Source organism: Gigantopelta aegis, chromosome 15 (genome assembly GCF_016097555.1).
Source record: "Gigantopelta aegis isolate Gae_Host chromosome 15, Gae_host_genome, whole genome shotgun sequence".
NCBI classification, from domain to species: domain Eukaryota; kingdom Metazoa; phylum Mollusca; class Gastropoda; order Neomphalida; family Peltospiridae; genus Gigantopelta; species Gigantopelta aegis.
Genome location: NC_054713.1, coordinates 39,904,918 through 39,925,281, shown reverse-complemented (window position 1 = coordinate 39,925,281; position 20,364 = coordinate 39,904,918). Strand labels below are relative to the sequence as shown.

The following is a 20,364-nucleotide window of genomic DNA, read 5'->3' as shown; positions in this document are numbered from 1 at the left end:
GAGAGAGAGAGAGAGAGAGAGAGAGAGAGAGAGAGAGACAGCGTCAGTTAAATAAATAAATAAACGTAACAAAAACAACAGCTAAAAACTAACTGACTAGCTAAATTATAAATAAATAAACAAAAAGAAAACTAAAAAGAAAGAAATTAAAAAATAAAAAGAGAAGAAAAAAAATGTTTTTCTTTCTTTTTTCTTCTTTTTTAAAGATTTTTTATAACAATATTTATTCAAATAAATGAAGTGGATCGGAAAACAGCTAGTAGATATTAACACGGATTTTGTCTCGCATTGTCCAGACCCGCACGAAATGTTCAAAAAACATCTTCCCATACTGATTTCGACACGTAGCGATCAACAGATCAGCAATTTTCGCCGGATCTACGTACATGCGCAGTCGGGTATCAGCCGAAAGCGCGTCGATAATGACGTCAGTCGTTAGAAACCGGATGTTGTAAATATCCAAGCTGTCAAATAGTTCCCTGAGAAAGCGCCTCTTCTCGTCCAACCCAAATACGCGGATGAATTCCTCGTAGTTGAGTTTTTTGTCCGAGTCTGCAGCTAGAGCCAGAAGTAGTTTCGTGATGTCCACGTTGCTCATAAAGTCGAGTTTCGTCGCTGCGAAGATTTCGTCTTCTGTTAGAACGCCGTTGTTGTCGGTGTCGAGAATTCTGAACATTCGACGTAACGCCATTTGTCTGAAAAAAGAGAACATTTTTCGTTTGTATCTTTCTTTTGTTTTAAGTTTATTAATGTGCCTATATCCCCAAAAGGTTCAGACACGTCGTTTGTATCTGTAACATTAGCTACTGTAAACCCCCCCCCCCCAAAAAAAAAAAAAACAATGGCGGAATTTGTTAATTTGATTTTAAATTATTATTAAAACATTTTTTCTTTTGTATCTGTAGACCATCTTAGTTACTAAACACCCAATCAAATGTCTGAAGAAAAAAAAATCAAGATGGCAGAATTTGTTAATTTGTTTTTAATGCATAATGCTCTGTAAATATTAGAGCTTTTTTTTTGTATCTTTAGACCATTTTAGCTATTCAACCACCGAGTCAAATGTTGAAGAAAAAAAAAAAAACAGAAAAAAAAGGGGAAAACCCCCCCAACAAAAACAACAAGAAGGCGGAATTTGTTAATTTGTTTTTAATGAACCGTGCTCCGTAATGATTAACAAACATTTTTTCTTCTTATCTATAGGCCATCTTAATTATCCAACCACCCGATCAAGTGTTAAAGACCCCTTATCTGAAGGAAAAACAAAATCAAGATTGCAGAATTTCTTAATTTGTTTTTAATGAACCATTCTCCGTAATTATTAACAGACATTTTTTCTTATTATCTATAGGCCATCTTAATTATCCAACCACCCGATCAAGTGTTAAATGTCTGAAGGGAAAACAAAATCAAGATGGCGGAATTTCTTAATTTGTTTTTAATGCGCAACGCTCCGTAATTATTATTAAAACATTTTTCTTGTGTATCTGTAGACTATATTAGCTGTTCAACCGATCAAGCGTTAGCAGCCTCTATAGCAACGACACTCGAGTGTACACAGAAACATCGCTCCACGTGTCATTAAAAATAATTAGCGTCCATTTCCACCGTTTCCAGGATCTGTTCCACGTAATATAATTTATGGGTGTCTGCAGGTGACGCCACGGGGAGTTTTAATGTTTTTAATGAACCATTCTCCGTAATTATTAACAAACATTTTTGCTTCTTATTTATAGGCCATCTTAATTATCCAACCACCCGATCAAGTGTTAAATGTCTGAAGGGAAAACAAAATCAAGATGGCGGAATTTCTTTATTTGTTTTTAATGCGCAACGCTCCGTAATTATTATTAAAACATTTTTCTTGTGTATCTGTAGACTATATTAGCTGTTCAACCGATCAAGCGTTAGCAGCCTCTATAGCAACGACACTCGAGTGTACACAGAAACATCGCTCCACGTGTCATTAAAAATAATTAGCGTCCATTTCCACCGTTTCCAGGATCTGTTCCACGTAATATAATTTATGGGTGTCTGCAGGTGACGCCACGGGGAGTTTTAATGTTTTTAATGAACCATTCTCCGTAATTATTAACAAACATTTTTGCTTCTTATTTATAGGCCATCTTAATTATCCAACCACCCGATCAAGTGTTAAATGTCTGAAGGGAAAACAAAATCAAGATGGCGGAATTTCTTTATTTGTTTTTAATGCGCAACGCTCCGTAATTATTATTAAAACATTTTTCTTGTGTATCTGTAGACTATATTAGCTGTTCAACCGATCAAGCGTTAGAAGCCTCTATAGCAACGTCACTCGAGTGTACACAGAAACATCGCTCCACGTGTCATTAAAAATAATTAGCGTCCATTTCCTCAGTTTCCAGGATCTGTTCCACGTAATATAATTTATGGGTGTTTGCAAGCGACGCCACGGGGAGGGAACGTGTGTCTGAAACACTGTCAGCTTATTTAATAAATGTGACGGGCTGTAATACGAACGACAGTCTTCGGTGACATTGCCGTATATAGCAGGGAAGGGGGCATTTCGTTTGGTTTATACCTATTTTCGTGCTTCTATCCAATTAGGGGCGGGACACGCTGTCTGTCTAGGATCGATCCCCGTCGGTGGACCCATTGGGCTATTTCTCGTTCCAGCCAGTGCACAAAAAAAATTGTTTTTGTTTTTGTTTTTGTTTAACGAAACCACTAGATCACATTTATTATTAATCATCGGCTATTGGATGTCAAACATATGGTAATTTTGATATATAGTCTTAGAGAGGAAACCCGTTACATTTTTTTCCATTATTAACAAGGGGTATTTTATATACACCATCCTACAAACAGGATGGCACATACCACGGCCTTTGATATCCCTTGCTACTATTGTACTTTTTTTTCCGTTTGTTTTTTACTGCCTCCTTCCCACTGAGTTAGTTTACTTTGAGTACGACCTTGAATGAAGTTTGAGCCTGACAGGTTATTAGTAACTGTCGTAAAATGTGCTGTTTAATTATAAATATCTGTCACATCAGTCGACAGATCAATACAACTAGCTAGTGTATCTGACGGCTCAACTCACCGTGGCCTGCGAATTAACCTTCTGTTGTTTGTGGAAGATAACGTGTTCACATTGGTATTTGAAAGTCACTGATGTATATTTTCTCATTACCTCATACTGACATCAGTGGCGCATGCGTAAAGACATTGATTTCTTTTTTTGTATGTGTTAGGTCTGTCTCATTATCTGTCTGTATTTCTGTCTGTCTGTATGTCTCTCCCCTATCTCCAGCCATCCCTCGCCTCCTGTCTCATCATCTCCCTTCCCATCCCTCCGTCTGTCTCTCCGCCTGTCGTATGTGTGTAGTAACGAAAATACCTCACCTGAGAACATACACAGGTATGTTGTAGATCTCTGATATATATTCAGTCATACTGACCCTGTCGTCTGTGTAATAACGAAAATACCTCACCTGAGAACATACACAGGTATGTTGTATATCGCTGATATGTACTCCGTCATATTGACTCTGTCTTCTGTGTATTAACGAAAATACCTCACCTGAGAACATACACAGGTATGTTGCATATCGCTGATATGTACTCCGTCATACTGACTCTGCCGTCTTTATTGCTGTCCATTTTCTTGAAAACCTCCTGAAATGTATATATAGTTTACTATCATTATACGGTGAAACCCAGGCGCGTGTGCAGGGAGAAGTGGGTATGGGGTGGGGGTGGGGGGTCTACACTATGGCGAGCGAGGTTTATGTGGGTGGGGTGGAGTCATGTTACCCCGGAAAATATATTGAGAAAACACCAGAAAATATGTTTAAACTGGGATATGTGTGTGTGTTTCGACCCGATATTTCGGTTCAAGGTTCATTTCATGGATAATGCACGTTTTCAACGTCACAGGCTCGAATCCCCTGGATGCGGTCCCATTGTAGACAGGTAGTGTTTGAATGTTCAATTCATCTCTTCAACGACTTTCTTCAATATCTGTGTTTGCAGAACAATATTCTTTCTCTCAGCTTTTTGCTGGTAACGGCACTTAACGTCGGCTACACGGAGTGTCACGCTTGGATCATCTGACACATACTTGAAACACCATCATCTTTATTCTTTTAAACAGATGGTGGTTATGCATGTCTCTTGAGAACACTTACTTTGGTAAGTCTAATCAATGCCATTTATCGACTGTCGGTACGTGTTGGTTTCACTGCATTTCTCGACCATAGTACTTGGCACACACTTGTTAATTGGTGCACCCGGACCGTCCAAACTCACGGATGTTACATAATAGTGTTATCACTAGTTCACAGCATACCAGTATAATGTGTTACAAGGAGGCTTAACAACATACATTATAAATATGTACAATATGCAAGGGCTACAAAAAGGCTTTATAATCTGATTAATTATAGAAGAATATACAAATTATATAGTTTTATTATCATTATTAGACAGACATACATGACACACCGCTGCACACGTATCTGAACCCTCAATCAGAACACTCGATAAAGGGAAATGCCCTCAAAACCTGATATTTTTCACTGTCTCTTTACTTGGTTATGTGAATGTCCGGGTTAAAAGGGTTACACTGTATTGTAATACAGGACTGAAAAAGGTAATTCCACTGTTGGGTATTTGAAAAAAGAAAGAAAGAGATATAATTAGAGAGCAAACCCGCTGCCACCACTGCACGGGCTAGTCTTTTCGATGAATTGACAGGAAGGGATAATTTATTTTCACCATCCCACAGACAGGATGGGTCACAATGAGACAAACATGTAGAGTTTTGAACATGAAACACAAGGTAAAATAGTTAAACAAGTTTTGGGAATATGTATTGAATATTGAATGATATGTATCATGTACACAGTTTAAAAATAATATTCTGTAAGATTTATAAGTGAAGATATGTAGTCCTCCTGCAAACATGCCCATGGAGCTATTTATTGACCCATCCAATTCAACAGGACTGATTTATCCAAGGCTGTGGTATGTCCTATCCTGTCTGTAGGATGGTGCATATAATACATTACTTGCTACTGGATTTCCTCTCTAAGACTATATGTCAGAATTACCTATTGTTTGACATACAATAGCCGATGTTTAATAAATCAATGTGTTCTAGTGATGTCGTTAAACAAGACGGACATTAACTTTAACTTGCACTTTTTTTTTTTATATTAGTACCCCCATACACACACAACCATACCAACACGCCCATTGCGAGTACTAACCTCAGCTTCTTCATCTGAACCGCTCCATCCCTGCTTCTCGAGAATGGCCTTGACCTCATCAACTGACAAATGTCCGTCACTGTCCGTATCCGCTTCGGCAAACTCCGCCTTAAACCGTTCCAACTGATTCTGAACCCAAATTTGCGATTCTGATGGTTCGCTGTCCGCCATGTTGTAACCCAACATTGTCCACGGACTCACTGTCTAAAGTCTGGACACCAAGATAATGTCAAAGAATCTTGACTCAAGCAGTAAAAGTTAATGTTGACAGAATTACAAGGCGTTCGTTGTTGACGGACGGCTATGATGGAAGTTTTAAGGGCCATTGTACTGCGATAAAATAGATAATTAGATCGACCGACGCCCATATGAGAGGAAAGAAAAGAAGGAAAGGAAAGCCTCAAATCTGAAGTGCAGCTTTTATATACTCAACGAAATTAATTAAGATCCAGTGATATTTTAGAAATTTTCTTTTTTAGCCTATGAGGGATGGATGAAAGGTTCAGAGCCTCAGAGCACATCCTGCAATTCTGCCCCCTCTACGATGAATCATCAGTTTTCCACTTCCATCACATGTTGCGTTTCTGACAGATTGCAAATCCCTCACTCAAAGTATACAGTCACCTGAAGAAAACCTAGTAATAGCAGTTCAACAGGCGCTGGCTGACCTTTCTCTACACATGCAAGTTGTAGTCCAGTGGGTTCCAGCACATTGTGGTACTGCAGGGAATGAACATGCTAACAGACTTGCAAAGAGGGAAGCACAATGGAACAGCCAAATGATCCAATCTCTTTCAGAGAGACAAAAAACAAAACAAAAACATAATTAAAAGAAAGTTCCGATGCACCCACGCTACAACCAAGCATCCAATCCATCATCTGGAGAGTTGCCAAGAGACAACAATTTTCAGGCTAAGAACCGGTCACTGCCATCTCAGATCCCATATGCACCGCTTGAAACTGGCAGACACTGATGAATGTCCATGTCAAACAGGACCACAGTCCCCTGAGCACATCCTGCAATTCTGCCCCATCTACGATGAAGCCAGGATAAAGCACTGGCCGAACGGAGCAACACTGGCTGTCAAGCGTTGGGTTCCAAAGAAGACTTGACAGAGACGGCGGGTTTTTATCATCACAACCGGACTCCAAATCTGAAGCATGATCAATTATAGCTTAAACGCAGAAGAAGAAGGAGCCTAACTACGGAGGGTTTAATACACCCTAACAATTTGCATGTTTTAAGTACATAGAGAATACTACATGAGTGGCCGTTAGATACCATTTATCCTACAACGAGTCGTTTTAAAATGTATCTAACCAGCGAATGCGAGTGTGATACGTTTTTAAACAACACGTTGTAAGATAAATGGTATCTAACGGCCACGAATGTATTATTCTATTTCTTACATATTTAAAAAAACCCAGGATTTAAGCACATTTTAACATCTATTCAACTAAAAGTTATTTACAGCCTTACGCGTTGCAGACAAATGATTGTCAGGTTAACTATACGTCATAGTGTAATCGATTTCGATAGTGCTGTTTTTTCATTCTGGAGATATGACTGAAATAATAGTTCTATGAGTAAACTTTGTGTTATTCACAAAGTGTTATTTCCATTGAAAAAGTGCTATTCCCACCGTTGAACAGGGTGTTATTCTCATTGAGGAAAAAAGTATTGTCCCCATTGAAAAGGGTGTTATTCCCATTGAGAAAAAAAGTATTGTCCCCATTGAAAAGGGTGTTATTCCCATTAAAACAAATGTTATTCTGACATCATTAATAACGTCTTTGCTCGGTTACACGGTTTACACTAATTACACTAATAATGAACTTCTTGTGTTATGTTTTATGAGAATAAAGGTCCAATGATGAAGTTTGTAAGTAAAAATGTCATGTTGCTTGTTTTCAGATATAATTTATATCTCATCTCGTGGAATATGCAATTTGATACCAGACATATCGCGGTTCTTTTTAGATTTCACTGGAAGAATTATAAATCATATCTGCCAAAAAAAGAAAAAAAAAGAGAAAAAAGACAGACAGAAAAAAGGAAAAGAAAAATGAAATGGAACAAAGAAAAAAAAAGAAAAAAAGAGAATAGACAAGACGATCAAATGTGAAATATTATCTTTGAATTGAACAAAAAAAGGTCTACAAGATTTATATGTTTCATTAAAGTAGATGACTAATTCCTATTTAAATCCAACAACAACAAAAAATAAAGTAAAGAAAAAGAATTGTGAAGAGAGAGAGAGAGAGAGAGAGAGAGAGAGAGAGAGAGAGAGAGAGAGAGAGAGAGAGAGAGAGAGAGAGAGACACACACACACACACACACACACACACACACACACGCACACAGACGAGTAAAAACGTGAAATATTATCTCTGAATTAATAAAAATGTCTACATGATTTATATATATTTTTTTTTTATTAAATCAGTTGATTCGTTCGAAATTTGTATGAATCAACTAGTCGTTTTAGTTAATTAGTTCGTTTTGTTTAACGACACCACTAGAGCACATTGATTTATTAATCATCGGCTATAGTTCAGAATTACCTATAAGCAGAATAGCGCATACGACGGCCTTTGATATACCAGTCGTGGTACACTGGCTAGACCAGAGAACTAGCCCAATGGATCCACCGACGGGGGTAGATCCTAAATCGACAGCGCATCAAGCGAGCGCTCTACCACTTGGCTACATCCCGCCCTCTAGTTGTGTCAAGACTCAGCATGATTACTCGAACCAAACAACTAACTGGACTGCTTACCAAGAACCACGTGGTTTAATCTTGGATTGATCTGATCAGAAAAAAAACCCAGTGTATCGCCATCATCACCAGACTAATATACCGTTAGGTGTTAATGGCTTGTTGACGTTTCTTCCTGATGTCTTTGATCGTGTTTGTGTCTACGAGGATAATTATGATCACATTAGGGTTTTATTACAAGTGATTTACAAAACTAAAATGGGCTGACTTTTTTGAAGTTGATTAGCGGGGAAAGTATACAAGGCTGAACATTGAAATATTGCACAAAATCGGTTTATTATATTTGTGTATTGATTCTAAAAGGTTTATTTTAATTTATACGACTGCGTTCCGCAAACTAATTTATTTCTTCTGCATCGTTCTGCGTCTGTCGGGGATCTACTACAGATTTGATGGAAACCAGATTTTACATGTAGTTGTGTGAGTACGGTGAGATGTAGATGGATGGTACTGTTTGCCTGGGATGTAATGTGTCATAGAAGTTTGTTTTATTTAACGACACCACTGGAGCACATTAATTAATTAACCATCGGCTATTGGATGTCAAACACTTGGTAATTCTGACTCGTAGTCATCAGAGGAAACCCGCTACATTTTTCCTAATGCAGCAAGGGATCTTTTATATGCACTTTCCCATAGACAGGAAAGCACATACCATGGCATTTGTCTAATTGTGGTGCACTGGTTGGAACGAGAAAAACCCAATCAGCTGAATGGATCCACCGAGGTGGTTCGATTCTGTGACGCAAGCACCCCAAGCGAGCACTCTACCGACTGAGATAAATACCTCCCCATAATGTGTCATAGAACAATAATTCCTCTCTGTGAATATTTTTTGCAGTTCCAGCCAGTTCCTCAAGACTGTTTTATACAAGCATCTCAGGCGAACACTCTTACTGTCTGGGCTAGATCCCCTGTTATCAAAAGTTGAGGTATGTGCTGTTCTGCCTATGGCAAATGACATTTAAAAATGTCCTGGTGTTATTTGAGATTAAAAAAAATATGCTGGCAGGGAGTTTCCTCTGTTACTATTTAAACTGCTAGTATTGTTTTAACAACTATATAATAACAACACTTTGTAGCTGTTGGTTAAAATGTGCTGGTGTGTCGTAAAACCAACACCCATGTCTAAAGTTTTATGTACATTTATTTACCCGTGTGTACTACTACTATATAGAAAAAAACTGTTATCTGTACCCGCGATTACAGTGTACATATGATATTGTGTGGAACTCTTGTTAGAAGATTAAAACAAACACTTCTTAACGCTGTTATCGCAAATATTGCCACCCGTCGTAAAGTTGCGACAGTGTTTATACGAGTTTTACCGGGAATTCAAGATGGCGTCGGTTGTCAATAATTCGGTTGTATACTTTAAAGCTGCACCTTCCTTCGTGTTCTTAAAGGTTGTTTTGCTTAACGACACCACCAGAACACACTAATTCATCAGTCATCGGTTATTGAAGAAGTTTGTTTTGTTTAACGACACCACTAGAGCACATTGATTTATTAATCATCGGTTATTGGATGTCAAACATATGGTCATTTTTACACAGTCGTAGATATGAAACCCATTACGGTTTTCCATTAGTAGCAAGGGATCTTTTATATGCACCATCCCACAGACAGAATAGCACATACCACGGCCTTTGGTATACCAGTCGTGGTGCACTGGCTAGAGCGAGAAATAGCCCAATAGGCCCACCGACGGGGTCGGTTATTGAATGTCAAACAATTGATAATTGTGACATATAGTGGAAACACACCACTTTTTCGTCAGCAGCAAGGGACATTTTATATGCAGTTTACTGCAGATGGGACAGCATATACCACGGCTTTTGATATACCAGTCGTGGGGCACTGGTTGGGATGGGAAAAAACCAACAATACACAGAGAATGTGTCCACCAAGGGGGTTAGATCCCATAGAATCGTATCGTATTGCGTGTGTGGATACAGCGGATTTCTTCTCTTATTATCTAAGCTAAGTGTCGCATTTTAAATATATTTCACTCGTAATAGTCGTTGCTTAATAAAAGTCCCGGGTTCTCATTAAACAGAATTTTCTTTTCTTTCCAGAAGAAATCCAATCCCACATACTTACACTAAAATAATCCAAAAAATTACCGTAAATATCTTAAACACCAGTCCCTCCCCCACCCCCACCCCCGAATAGGTCGAAACAATAACAAACAAAAACAATGACAAAAACGCAAAAACAACCACATTTGTTCTCAATATAATAATATCTTTAATAAGAAACACATTTAAACTACAGAAATATGAACACTAATATACAAATAAATAACATAATGTCCATATTATAGTAACAGTACCAGCTGCTTATTACCATAATAAATGGAAATAAAGTGTCAGTCGTTAGAATATTATTTATAAAGTATACTGAGCAGCATTAAAAACGCACTAGAGGTACAAGCAAAGTTATTTTGATATTAACGAAGTAACCATGATAAACAGTTTGTTTAAAACAAGTTATTCCTGCACTCTAAATGGTACGCTAAGATGCGAAGGATATAATTGGTTTTTAATGGTGTAAGTTGCAGCTATTGAAAATTAATATCAAAAGACCCCCCCCCCAAAAAAATAAAAACAACAACAAAAAAAAACAAAAAAAAAAAACCCACCCAAAAAACCCCAACAACAACCCCGCAACAAACAACCCCCCACCTCCAAAAAACCCCGGCTTTGTCTTCAGTGCTGTTCAGTATATAAACTTTTCAGAACTGCATTTCGTATTCATCATTTTAAAATTGTATTATTTACACCCCCCCCCCCCCCTCCTCCGATGAATGGTCACCAAGGGATCTGCCTAAACTGGTCGTTATAACAAAATAAGCAAATCATAAAAAAAACCAAAAACATTTTATAAATGAACGACATGACTGAATTACCCTGAAATGAGATGCTTGTATTTTAAGGTGTCGTCTGGGGATGTAGTCCAGACTGCTGGACTGTGTCCCCAGGACAGCGTGCTTGAATCATAACGGGATACAGGCACGTGAAAATCTATAAAAGTAAAGCATACGATGCCAGGTGACTCAAATTATATCATATATTTATTATGACCCAGCATATTAAAGGCGCAGACCCTAATTTCAACCCGTAAAAATGGACACTAAGTTTGGTCAAGTTACAAACCTGTAACACATTTGGAAAATGTTACGAGAGAGTGAAACAAAGTCTGTGACGTTGAAACGGTGAAATACTGTTAAAACTCGACTAAAACTCGACTCCATAACTGTTATTTCTGTGGTATTAGAAACACCAGGATGACCAGAAACACTTCTGTTGTACGGGAATGGATAATCTAAACAATAAAATATAAGTAAAGTTTGATTTCAGTGATCATAAACGGCTCTAATAGTGAAAAATATGCCTTAGTGTTTAAAAACTAGGCTCTGTCCCTTTAAAATACCACCAAAAATATATATTATAATAACTGCTACTAACAACCAAAATATTACAACTCAAAGCTATTTGTTGGTGAAATCCTTGCTATTGTAATAATATTAGTATAAACAATGTTGTCGAGGCAAGAATATTTCATGATGCCAAGTCAAGCTCATGAATATGAAAATATGTTAATGACGTTTCTCTATAATTTATGGCGCCGCAATCTGTGTAAGGTCTATTTTCGCTCTCCAAATCGTAAACGTAAGATAGTCAAAAGATTAATAATAAAAAGTCCAGAAATGTTTTAAAGAAAATCAATTGACCTATATAAAAATATGACTATCGTGATACTGCACGCTGAATATTACCTCAGTATTCTTAAGGCTTAGCAACACGGAGATTATGTTCAGTTTACAGTAACGCCATAGTTCATGAATATAAAAAGATGCATTCACACTGTGCGAGTTATAGTTACGAGCTGTAGTATTAACTAGTGCTGTTAAAAGCGGAGTGCACTTCGAATGTTGGCCCAGCCGGATATTATTTGATATAGCTACCTTAACGTATGGAGATGTCGTCAAGGAAGCATTTAATTCCATTTTTATTCCTTACAAAAAACAAAGTTTGATTGTTTTGTTTAATGACACCACTGGAGCACAATGATTATTAATCATCGGCTATTGCATGCCAACATTTGGTAATTTTGACATAACGTCTCAGAGGAAACACGGTACATTTTTAATAGTAGCAAGGGATCTTTCATATGCACCATCCCAAAGACAGGATAACACATACCACGACCAAGTTGTGGTGCACTGGCTGGGACGAGAAATAGCCCACTGGACTCACCGACAGGGATCGATCTCAAACCGACCGCGCATCAAGCGAGCGCTTAACCACTGGGCTATGCTTTTATTTCCTAATATATATCTGGATACGCTCTGTAACATATAGAGACCAGTTTCACAAAACATCCGGACAAAGTTTATTTTGTTTAACGACACCACTAGAGCACAATGATTTATCAATCATCGGCTACTGGACAACATCCAGCCACTGCCATTGTAAACAAGAAATCATATTCAGTATGTCATTTTAAATCCTTAAAATAGTTTATTAATCAGAAACATCTTACAAAGGCAGCAAACTCGGGACTGTCTCTTTAACCCCCATCCCCCCAAACTGATATTGCAGCTTTAATAATCTCAGTATTCTCGACACTTCTGAAATATTTTGTACACACTATTCAGCTCTTGCTTGAAAATTGCATCGATCGAGTTATGTCCAACATTTCATGATGGTCGTTTCGCTCCGTAACCACGGACTGCCTAGTTGCCACGCAACCATAAACAACCTTCAATAATAGATGTCTCGATCCATGTCTCGATAGCAGGTATCATCATGCCGTCATAAAGTTTGTGTATTTTCTGCAGCGTAACGCGTCCATGAATAATTAAAAAATGGCGTCTGCGGTCACACCACGCAATCTGACACATGCGCACGAGGAATGTGAGGCTTTCTGCGCCCTCTGGTGGCTCGGTGATGAAGAATAATGTACACGACGGCCGTTGACGTCATTGCGATGGAAAACTCCGTGAACCTGTGCAAAAGAAAGAAAATTTAATATTAGGCCCAATTTGTTTAGATTAGAATGAAATAGCGAAAAACAACCCCGCCTCTGCCGTGTAGTGGTTAAGACATCGGGCATAAGGCTGGTAGGTACTAGGTTCGCAGCCCGGTACCGGCTCCCACCCGGAGCGGGTTTTAACGACTCAATGGGTAGGTGTAAGACTACCACACTGACATCTCTCTCTCTCTCTCTCTCAACACTAACCCTCTGCTCTGGACAGACAGCTCTGATAGCTGCGATGTGTGCCCAAAGCAGCGTGCTTGAACCTTAATCGGATAGAAGCACAAACATAAGTATAAATGAATGAACGAAGGAACTAGGGAAAAGGGACAATATCGCAGTTCCCCCTTTGTCTAACGCAAGGAGATTCATGTTACTGTGCGAATGAATAAATGAAACATGCTGGCAGTTTTTAAAATTATATATTTAATTTTTTCCCCAGCAATTACTAGTACATAGAACACGGTTTGTTTTCTTTCAAATATGGTGAGACCAAAAAAGATAAACGGTTTTGAGACAGAAAAAAAATCAAGACATCAAGACGTTTTGAGACAAAAAAATAATTTTTAATGTGTACTGCCCGAGTGTGTTGACACACTACTTATATCAGTTTTATTACAAAATGTTAACATTATCGTTAATGGGGATTGATTTGTTTTAAAGGTAGTAAGTACTAAACCAAATAACTTTCGGCTGATTCACCAAACGTTTGAAAGAGCAGTTAATACTATAAGTCCTGTTATTGGTGATAAATATGAGAGTGTTTGTTGCAAAAAACAACAACAAAAACCCCCAAAAAACATCTAGGCAAAAATGTATGTATGCAATTTTATTTTATCTGGTACCACTGTATCAATCAGCCTTGTGCTTGAAACATGTATGGGGTACCTGTAAAAAGAAGTACCGTACTAAAAATTTATGCGAAACTAGGGGTGTTATAAAAACATCTGGTTATACCGAAAATTAGCCATGAAGGGTACCATTTTCTGCAGTTAATACTTTGAGGTAGGGGTTGTAGTACTGGTATTTATGGGTCACAGTTTGGTTGATATATTGCATATAGTGTTTTAAAACACAAACGTTAACACGGTCGACCATGGGATTTTATTTGGTATAGTACACCCTTAAGTTAACCTCACGTTTGCCCACGTGAACAGAGAAATAGTATTATAGCATTCATTTCACTAGCTATTGACTGTAAACGTGCTGTTTCTTGTTTTATATCGCCAAACAAGTCATCACCATTAGTCGACAATGATTCGTAATTTATTTGATTTTAACTCGATTTTCCATGCCTATATGCAAATTAGGTTCAAGCACGCAATCATGGGAACACGTATCTGCACTGTCAGTTCACAAGCCGTTAAAATTCATTGTGGGTGTGAGCCGGTGTCACATATAATTTGCACTTCCCTGAATTTGCACTCCCCAGTCACCATTATACGTAGAAGAAAACTATATGTGAGACAGACGGTCGGACAGACATACAGACAGATGGACAGACAGACAGACAGACAGACAGAGAGACAGAAGGACGGAGATGAAACCTATAGTTTCCTAATAATGAATGTGGATTGTATTGATTGAACAGTACTTAAATTATTGTCAATCCAAAGTTCTTTTAAGAGGGCATGTTCTTGGGGAGTGCAAATTAAGTGCTACACCGGTACCAGAAAGGAAGGAATATGTTATTAAATTATGCACTCAACACATTTTAATTACGGTTTAACTTATATGGTGTCCGACAGGTAATGAGAGAGGACACCTGCTGCTACAACGCAATGGGCTACTCTTTCTAATTAACAGCAATGGATCTTTTAAGTACAGCACCCCACAAATAGGATAGCACAAACCACATCAGTTGAAACGAGAATAGCTCAATGGGTCCACCGACGGGGATCGATCCCAAACAGACCTCGCATTTGCCTTTACAACTGGGTTACGCCCACCCAACCCCCGGTACCGGAATGCGAACCTAGTGCCTACCAGACATTTCTATTTTACATTTTCCTGTTCTGTAATCATAGATTAATGCGTACCTGCTCCATCTCTCCCCCAGTTGCCGTCATCTTCCAAACGCCTATGTTAATGTTGTTTATTATTATTATTATTTCTAAGTAGTCATTAGGGCCGTAAATAATAAATATGCTATTTTCCTATTCTCTATTGCAGTATACAAGTCATCACCATTAGTCGCAGAGATCTGTAGTTGCCACAATCACAATTCCCTGAACAGCCATGCTAGACCAGCAACAATCTTTAAGTACTTCACACCTGCCCCCCTTTGGCGTAAAAGCACAGCCGACAAAGCGCCAACCCGCTGACCAGCGACGTAAAGTCGTTGTTAATGGCTTCGTACGGATAGATTACCATCCTTCTGCTGCCGGATCATCTGAACTCGAGAGCGCATTAGGACCGTAACAATTACTGTAAATACACAGCAATTGGTTGCAGACCACCAATAAATCGATTATGTGTGGTGCGATACGACCAGGGAAGAATGTCAAACATCAGCGTAGTGGAGTTTTATTACTGACCACAGCGAGGGGTGAATTAATGTAATGATATTCCTCCCTCTCTTTTCTGGTTCAGCCTGTTTCTTTCTTTCTCCCCCACGCAGGGGTGAATTAATATATTATTCCTGTCTATTTATGTTTGTTTGACTGTTACGTCTATGTTCCTCTCTCTGTCTCTATGCGGTTTTGCGGTATAATATTCTTGCGCACTATAAACTCGTGCTACACACAGCATGGGAAAACTACTGTCATGTAGTTATATATGTAGTCGCAAAAAAAAAAAGGCTGAGTTAATCAGAAATATCTTACAATGACAACAAAGTCAGGATCTAGTCTCTTTAATGAAGGACGCACGTTTCTGTCAGGCCTTGACATATTACACAATTAACCCCATCCATCTCAACTCCCCCATAGCAGAACTCTGGTTTGTTTCCACAATCGTGATAGACAAAATAGCCATCTCATTATTCTCAACTATAATTAATTTTTTTATTGCAGTAATCATAACGAATATGGAAACCAGTCGATAATCGATGATCGTTAATGTTTGTTAACGTGCTCTCTCTCTATCTCTCTCTCTGTATGTCTCTCGCTCTGTATGTCTCTCTGTGTGTGTGTGTGTCTCTCTCTCTCTCTCTGTATGTCCTTCTCTCTCTCCCCTCTCTCTCTCTCTGTATGTCTCTCTCTCTCTCTCCTCTCTCTATGTATGTCTCTCTCTCTCTTTCTCTCTCTCTCTCTCTCTCTCTCTCTCTCTCTTTCTCTCTCTCTATATATCTGTATATGTCTGTCTCTGTATGATGCGCGGTTGGTTCGGGAATCGATCCCCGTCAGTGGGCTCATTATGCTATTTCTTTCTCCAGACAGTACACCACGACTGGTATATCAAAGGCCGTGGTATGTACTACCCTGTCTGTGGGATGGTGCATATAAAAGATCCCTTGCTGCTAATCGAAAACAGTAGCCCATGAAGTGGCGACAGCGGGTTTCCTCTCTCAATATCGGCGTGGTCCTTAACCATTTGTCTGACGCCATATAACCGTAAATAAAATGTGTTGAGTGCGTCGTTAAATAAAACATTTCTTTCTCTCTCTGTATGTCTCTTTCTTTCTTTCTCTCTCTCTCTGTATGTCTCTCTCCCCTCCCTCCCTCTCACTCTGTCTCTCTCCCTCCCCATCTTCCTCCCTCCTTTTCTCCGCCCTCCTCTTTCTTTCTCATTATCTCTTTTCTATCTGTGAGTGCGTGTATGCGTATGCGTGTGCGTGCGCATAGATTAAATTGTAGATAAAGTGAACAGAATCGTATAACAATCTTAATCACTCGATCTATCAAGAAGGTGTTACTGGTGAACTGAATTCACAGAAGAAAACAAATCATTAGAATATATTATTCACTGTATGCTTCAGCATGTGCCGCGCCATTCTTCGATATAGCTCAGCGTCTATATCCTGTAAGGGTCTCATAAACGAACATTGTTAGCACCAATCAAACATATGTTGGACTCTTCAATTATACAATGGCGACAAAATTTGTAACAGTTAAAGTTTGTTTTGTTTAACGACACCATTGGAGCACATTGATTTATTAATCATCGGCTATTGGATGTCAAACATTTGGTAATTTTCACCTATAGTCTTAGAGAGGAAACCCGCTATATTTTTCATTAGTAGCAAGGGATCTTTTATATGCACCATCCCATGGGCAGGATAGCACGTACCACGGCCTTTGACATACCAGTCGTGGTACACTGGATGGAGCGAGAAATAGCCCAAATGAGCCCACCAACGAGGACATGTGTACTGCATGTTAGTAAACCCAGAGGGCCGGGATGTAGCTGAGTAGCCCTAGGTGCTTGTATCGTAGGATCGAACCTCGGCGATGGATACATTGTTTGATTGGGTGTTATCCCGTCCCAGTCAGTGCCCCATGAATGGTATGCAAAAGGTTGTGGTATGTGCTGCCCTGTCTGTGGGAAAGTGCATATGAAAGACCCTTTTCTGCTAATAAAACAGAATTGTAGGTTTCTTCTGAAGACTATGAGTCAGAATTACCCGAAATGTTTGACATCCAGCAACCGATGATTAATAAAACGATGTGCTCTAGTGGTGTCGTTAAACAAAAAAACTTTCAATTCAGAAAACCCAAGAAAGCGACATTGCTACTTTAATAATCATCTCTCAACTCGAGTGAACTATTTAATGCTCCAATATGTCGACAAGGCGATTAGAAAGTCGTATTTTTTCCTATAAATATGCAGGTTTTGACAAATTAATGTCGCTCAGTAGGCCCTAATGATGAACGAGCGCTTATTAAAGACTTGAGTGCAACCACAGAGTGACGAAAGTGCAACACGGCGAGGCTGATGGCGGCGATCGGAGCTCGGCTACACATTGGATATTTTGCACGGTCTCCCCCTGCAATTTTTGTTTTAGAAATCGATTTTATATATGAAAAGACTGTGAAATTTAAAATTTTAACCTTTATTCTTCCGGCAAGAGTTTTTTATTATTTAATTTTTTTATTTGCAATGAGTGTGCTATTTTTACCGATGCAGTGATGTTATAAATTACCTGGGCACTTTTTTCCTTTTCAAACAAGCTACAAACAATTCATGGAACCTTGCGAGATATATGTTTTTCCAGATACACTTCAGATGTTAGCAGCAAAACATTATGGACCCCCCCCCCCCCCCAGTGCAGTGGGTGTGGTGGAAACAATTTGACTGTTTGTGGGTGTGTTGAGGTTAATCCAGGCCCAACCAGCATGAAACCATTCCCCGATGCTTTCTATGATAGTGAAACATCACAAACTGACAAATGTCGAATGCGCAAATGTGTGACCTGTCCTGATTTCAAGCAAATCAGCTGCCGAAAGTAAAATCGGAAGAATATCGTTATGAAATTATTTGGCGACTTATTGCATCACTTTCTGCATATAGTAATGTCATTTCCCACACAATGGGGCTGAATCTTCATGCACAGTGGTGCATTTCAATCGAGGAGTTTGATTCAGCATACAAATCATTCTCAGAAGCCTATGTTAAGCTTTATCCAACACAGGCTGACAGAGAGCTTTTGTGTCCAATGATTTAGTCCATCACAAATGAAATGAAGTACTGGATACAAAAACATGATTGTTCTGTACTTCGTGTTTCAGGGCAGCCTTTTGAAGCTATTTATTATGACTACTTGGACTTTCAAAAAGCTTACACAGTTTCCAAGACTGGAGAAAAGGTCACTGTCAGCAAACGACAGACAAGTTCTGCTCCAAACTGGGTTGACAATAAAAGTTCAAGATCATCAGTCCAAGAAGAGTTGCTTCAATCATCATCTGGCACAAAGTCAAGTCATCCAAGCCAAAGAGAGAAAGCATCAGAACGATGAATCTGCTACAAAGCAGTTTAAAGATGTTAAATTTTTTGGGAATGTTGAAAGAGCACAAAAACGTCGCCTTGTAAACGTTGTTGGATACAATGCCCAACATGTTCTTTCGTGTGGAGCTGAGCGTTGACGTCGAATGGTACTGTTACTTATTCCAAGTACCAGCCGTCTTGAAGATGACGACTGCAGCTCATGTTCGGATTCGGAAATAAGTGAAATGAGTTCAACTGATGAATCAAATTGTTCCTACGATCAATAATAAATTTGTTTTCATTCATTAACCTTTGTGTACATTATATATCGTATGAAATGTTATACCTTAAATAAATTTTTTGATTTTTTTGCTAAAAATCAGTGACATTTGTTGGTAGATTAATCAGGGAAAGAGATAAATTAATTAAATAACTTCAAATGCAAATTTAAACAAAATGCCAGAAATGTAAACAATAACATTTTAAATTTCATAGTATTTTAACATTTAGCATCAATATCTAAAAAGAAAACTGCAGGGGGAAACCATCTGAAATATCCAATGTGGTTAGGGAAAGGAAACATCGTCTTGCTTAATCAATGGCGGGTTATGTGTTTGTCATGGTGGTACTTTCTACAGTGAGATAAGAAAGGAAAATGGATGTATATATAATAACGAGAATGATCATGACCATCAACAACAACATCTTCATCACCACCACCACTGCCATCATCATCATTATCATCACCACTAACATCACCACCACCATCATCATCATCAACCACCATCATCATCATCACCACCACCACCACCACCATCATCACCACCACCACCATCAACATCATCACCACCACCACCACCCACCATCATCACCACCACGACCTTCACCATCACCATTATTATCAACATCATCATGACCATCACCACCGCCACCACCATCATCATCACCATAATCATCATCATCATCATCACCATAACCACCACCACGACCTTCACCATCACCATTATATTCATCACCACCATCATAATCATCACCACCACCACCACCATCATCATCATTATAATCATCATCACCACCACCATCATCATCAGCATTATAATCATCATCACCATCATTATAATCATCATCATCACCATCATCATCACCACCACCACCACCATCATCTCCATTATAATCATCATCACCATCATAATCATCACCACCACCATTATAATCATCACCATCATCATCATCACCACCACCATCATCTCCATTATAATCATCATCACCATCATAATCATCACCACCACCATTATAATCATCACCATCATCATCATCACCACCACCACCATTTATAATCTCATCACCACCACCTCATCTCCTTATAATCATCATCTCACAAACCACCAACCCCATCACATTATACTCCACATCATCACCAC

The 20,364-nt window shown here is 38.8% G+C and overlaps 2 protein-coding genes across 2 annotated transcripts in view; both read right to left on the bottom strand.

The window, feature by feature from the left end:
- Window positions 1-256: 256 nt before the first annotated feature.
- LOC121389827 (calmodulin-4-like) lies at window positions 257-5,850 on the bottom strand. The gene is made up of 3 exons (XM_041521476.1): window positions 5,256-5,850; window positions 3,566-3,660; window positions 257-695 (listed from the first exon to the last, which is right to left on the bottom strand). Exons 1-3 carry the CDS (start codon window positions 5,439-5,441, stop codon window positions 257-259), a joined length of 720 nt encoding a protein of 239 aa, XP_041377410.1. The 5' UTR covers window positions 5,442-5,850.
- A 5,520-nt stretch (window positions 5,851-11,370) lies between these two features.
- LOC121390446 overlaps window positions 11,371-20,364 on the bottom strand; it is a 25,008-nt gene continuing 16,014 nt past the window's right edge. Inside the window, exon 2 of the mRNA XM_041522266.1 lies at window positions 11,371-13,048. Coding sequence (XP_041378200.1) covers window positions 12,922-13,048 — 127 coding nt within the window. The 3' untranslated portion in view covers window positions 11,371-12,921. The remainder of the gene's footprint in view (window positions 13,049-20,364) is intronic.

What these genes read in the sequence shown, in the direction of transcription:
- LOC121389827 (XM_041521476.1), bottom strand. Translation starts at nt 5,441, where the DNA reads ATGTTGGGTTACAACATGGCGGACAGCGAACCATCAGAATCGCAAATT. An exon ending in GTTCAGATGAAGAAGCTGAG is followed by an intron (nt 3,661 to 5,255) that starts GTTAGTACTCGC and finishes TATACATTTCAG; the next exon opens with GAGGTTTTCAAGAAAATGGA. An exon ending in ATACCTGTGTATGTTCTCAG is followed by an intron (nt 696 to 3,565) that starts GTGAGGTATTTT and finishes CTCTTTTTTCAG; the next exon opens with ACAAATGGCGTTACGTCGAA.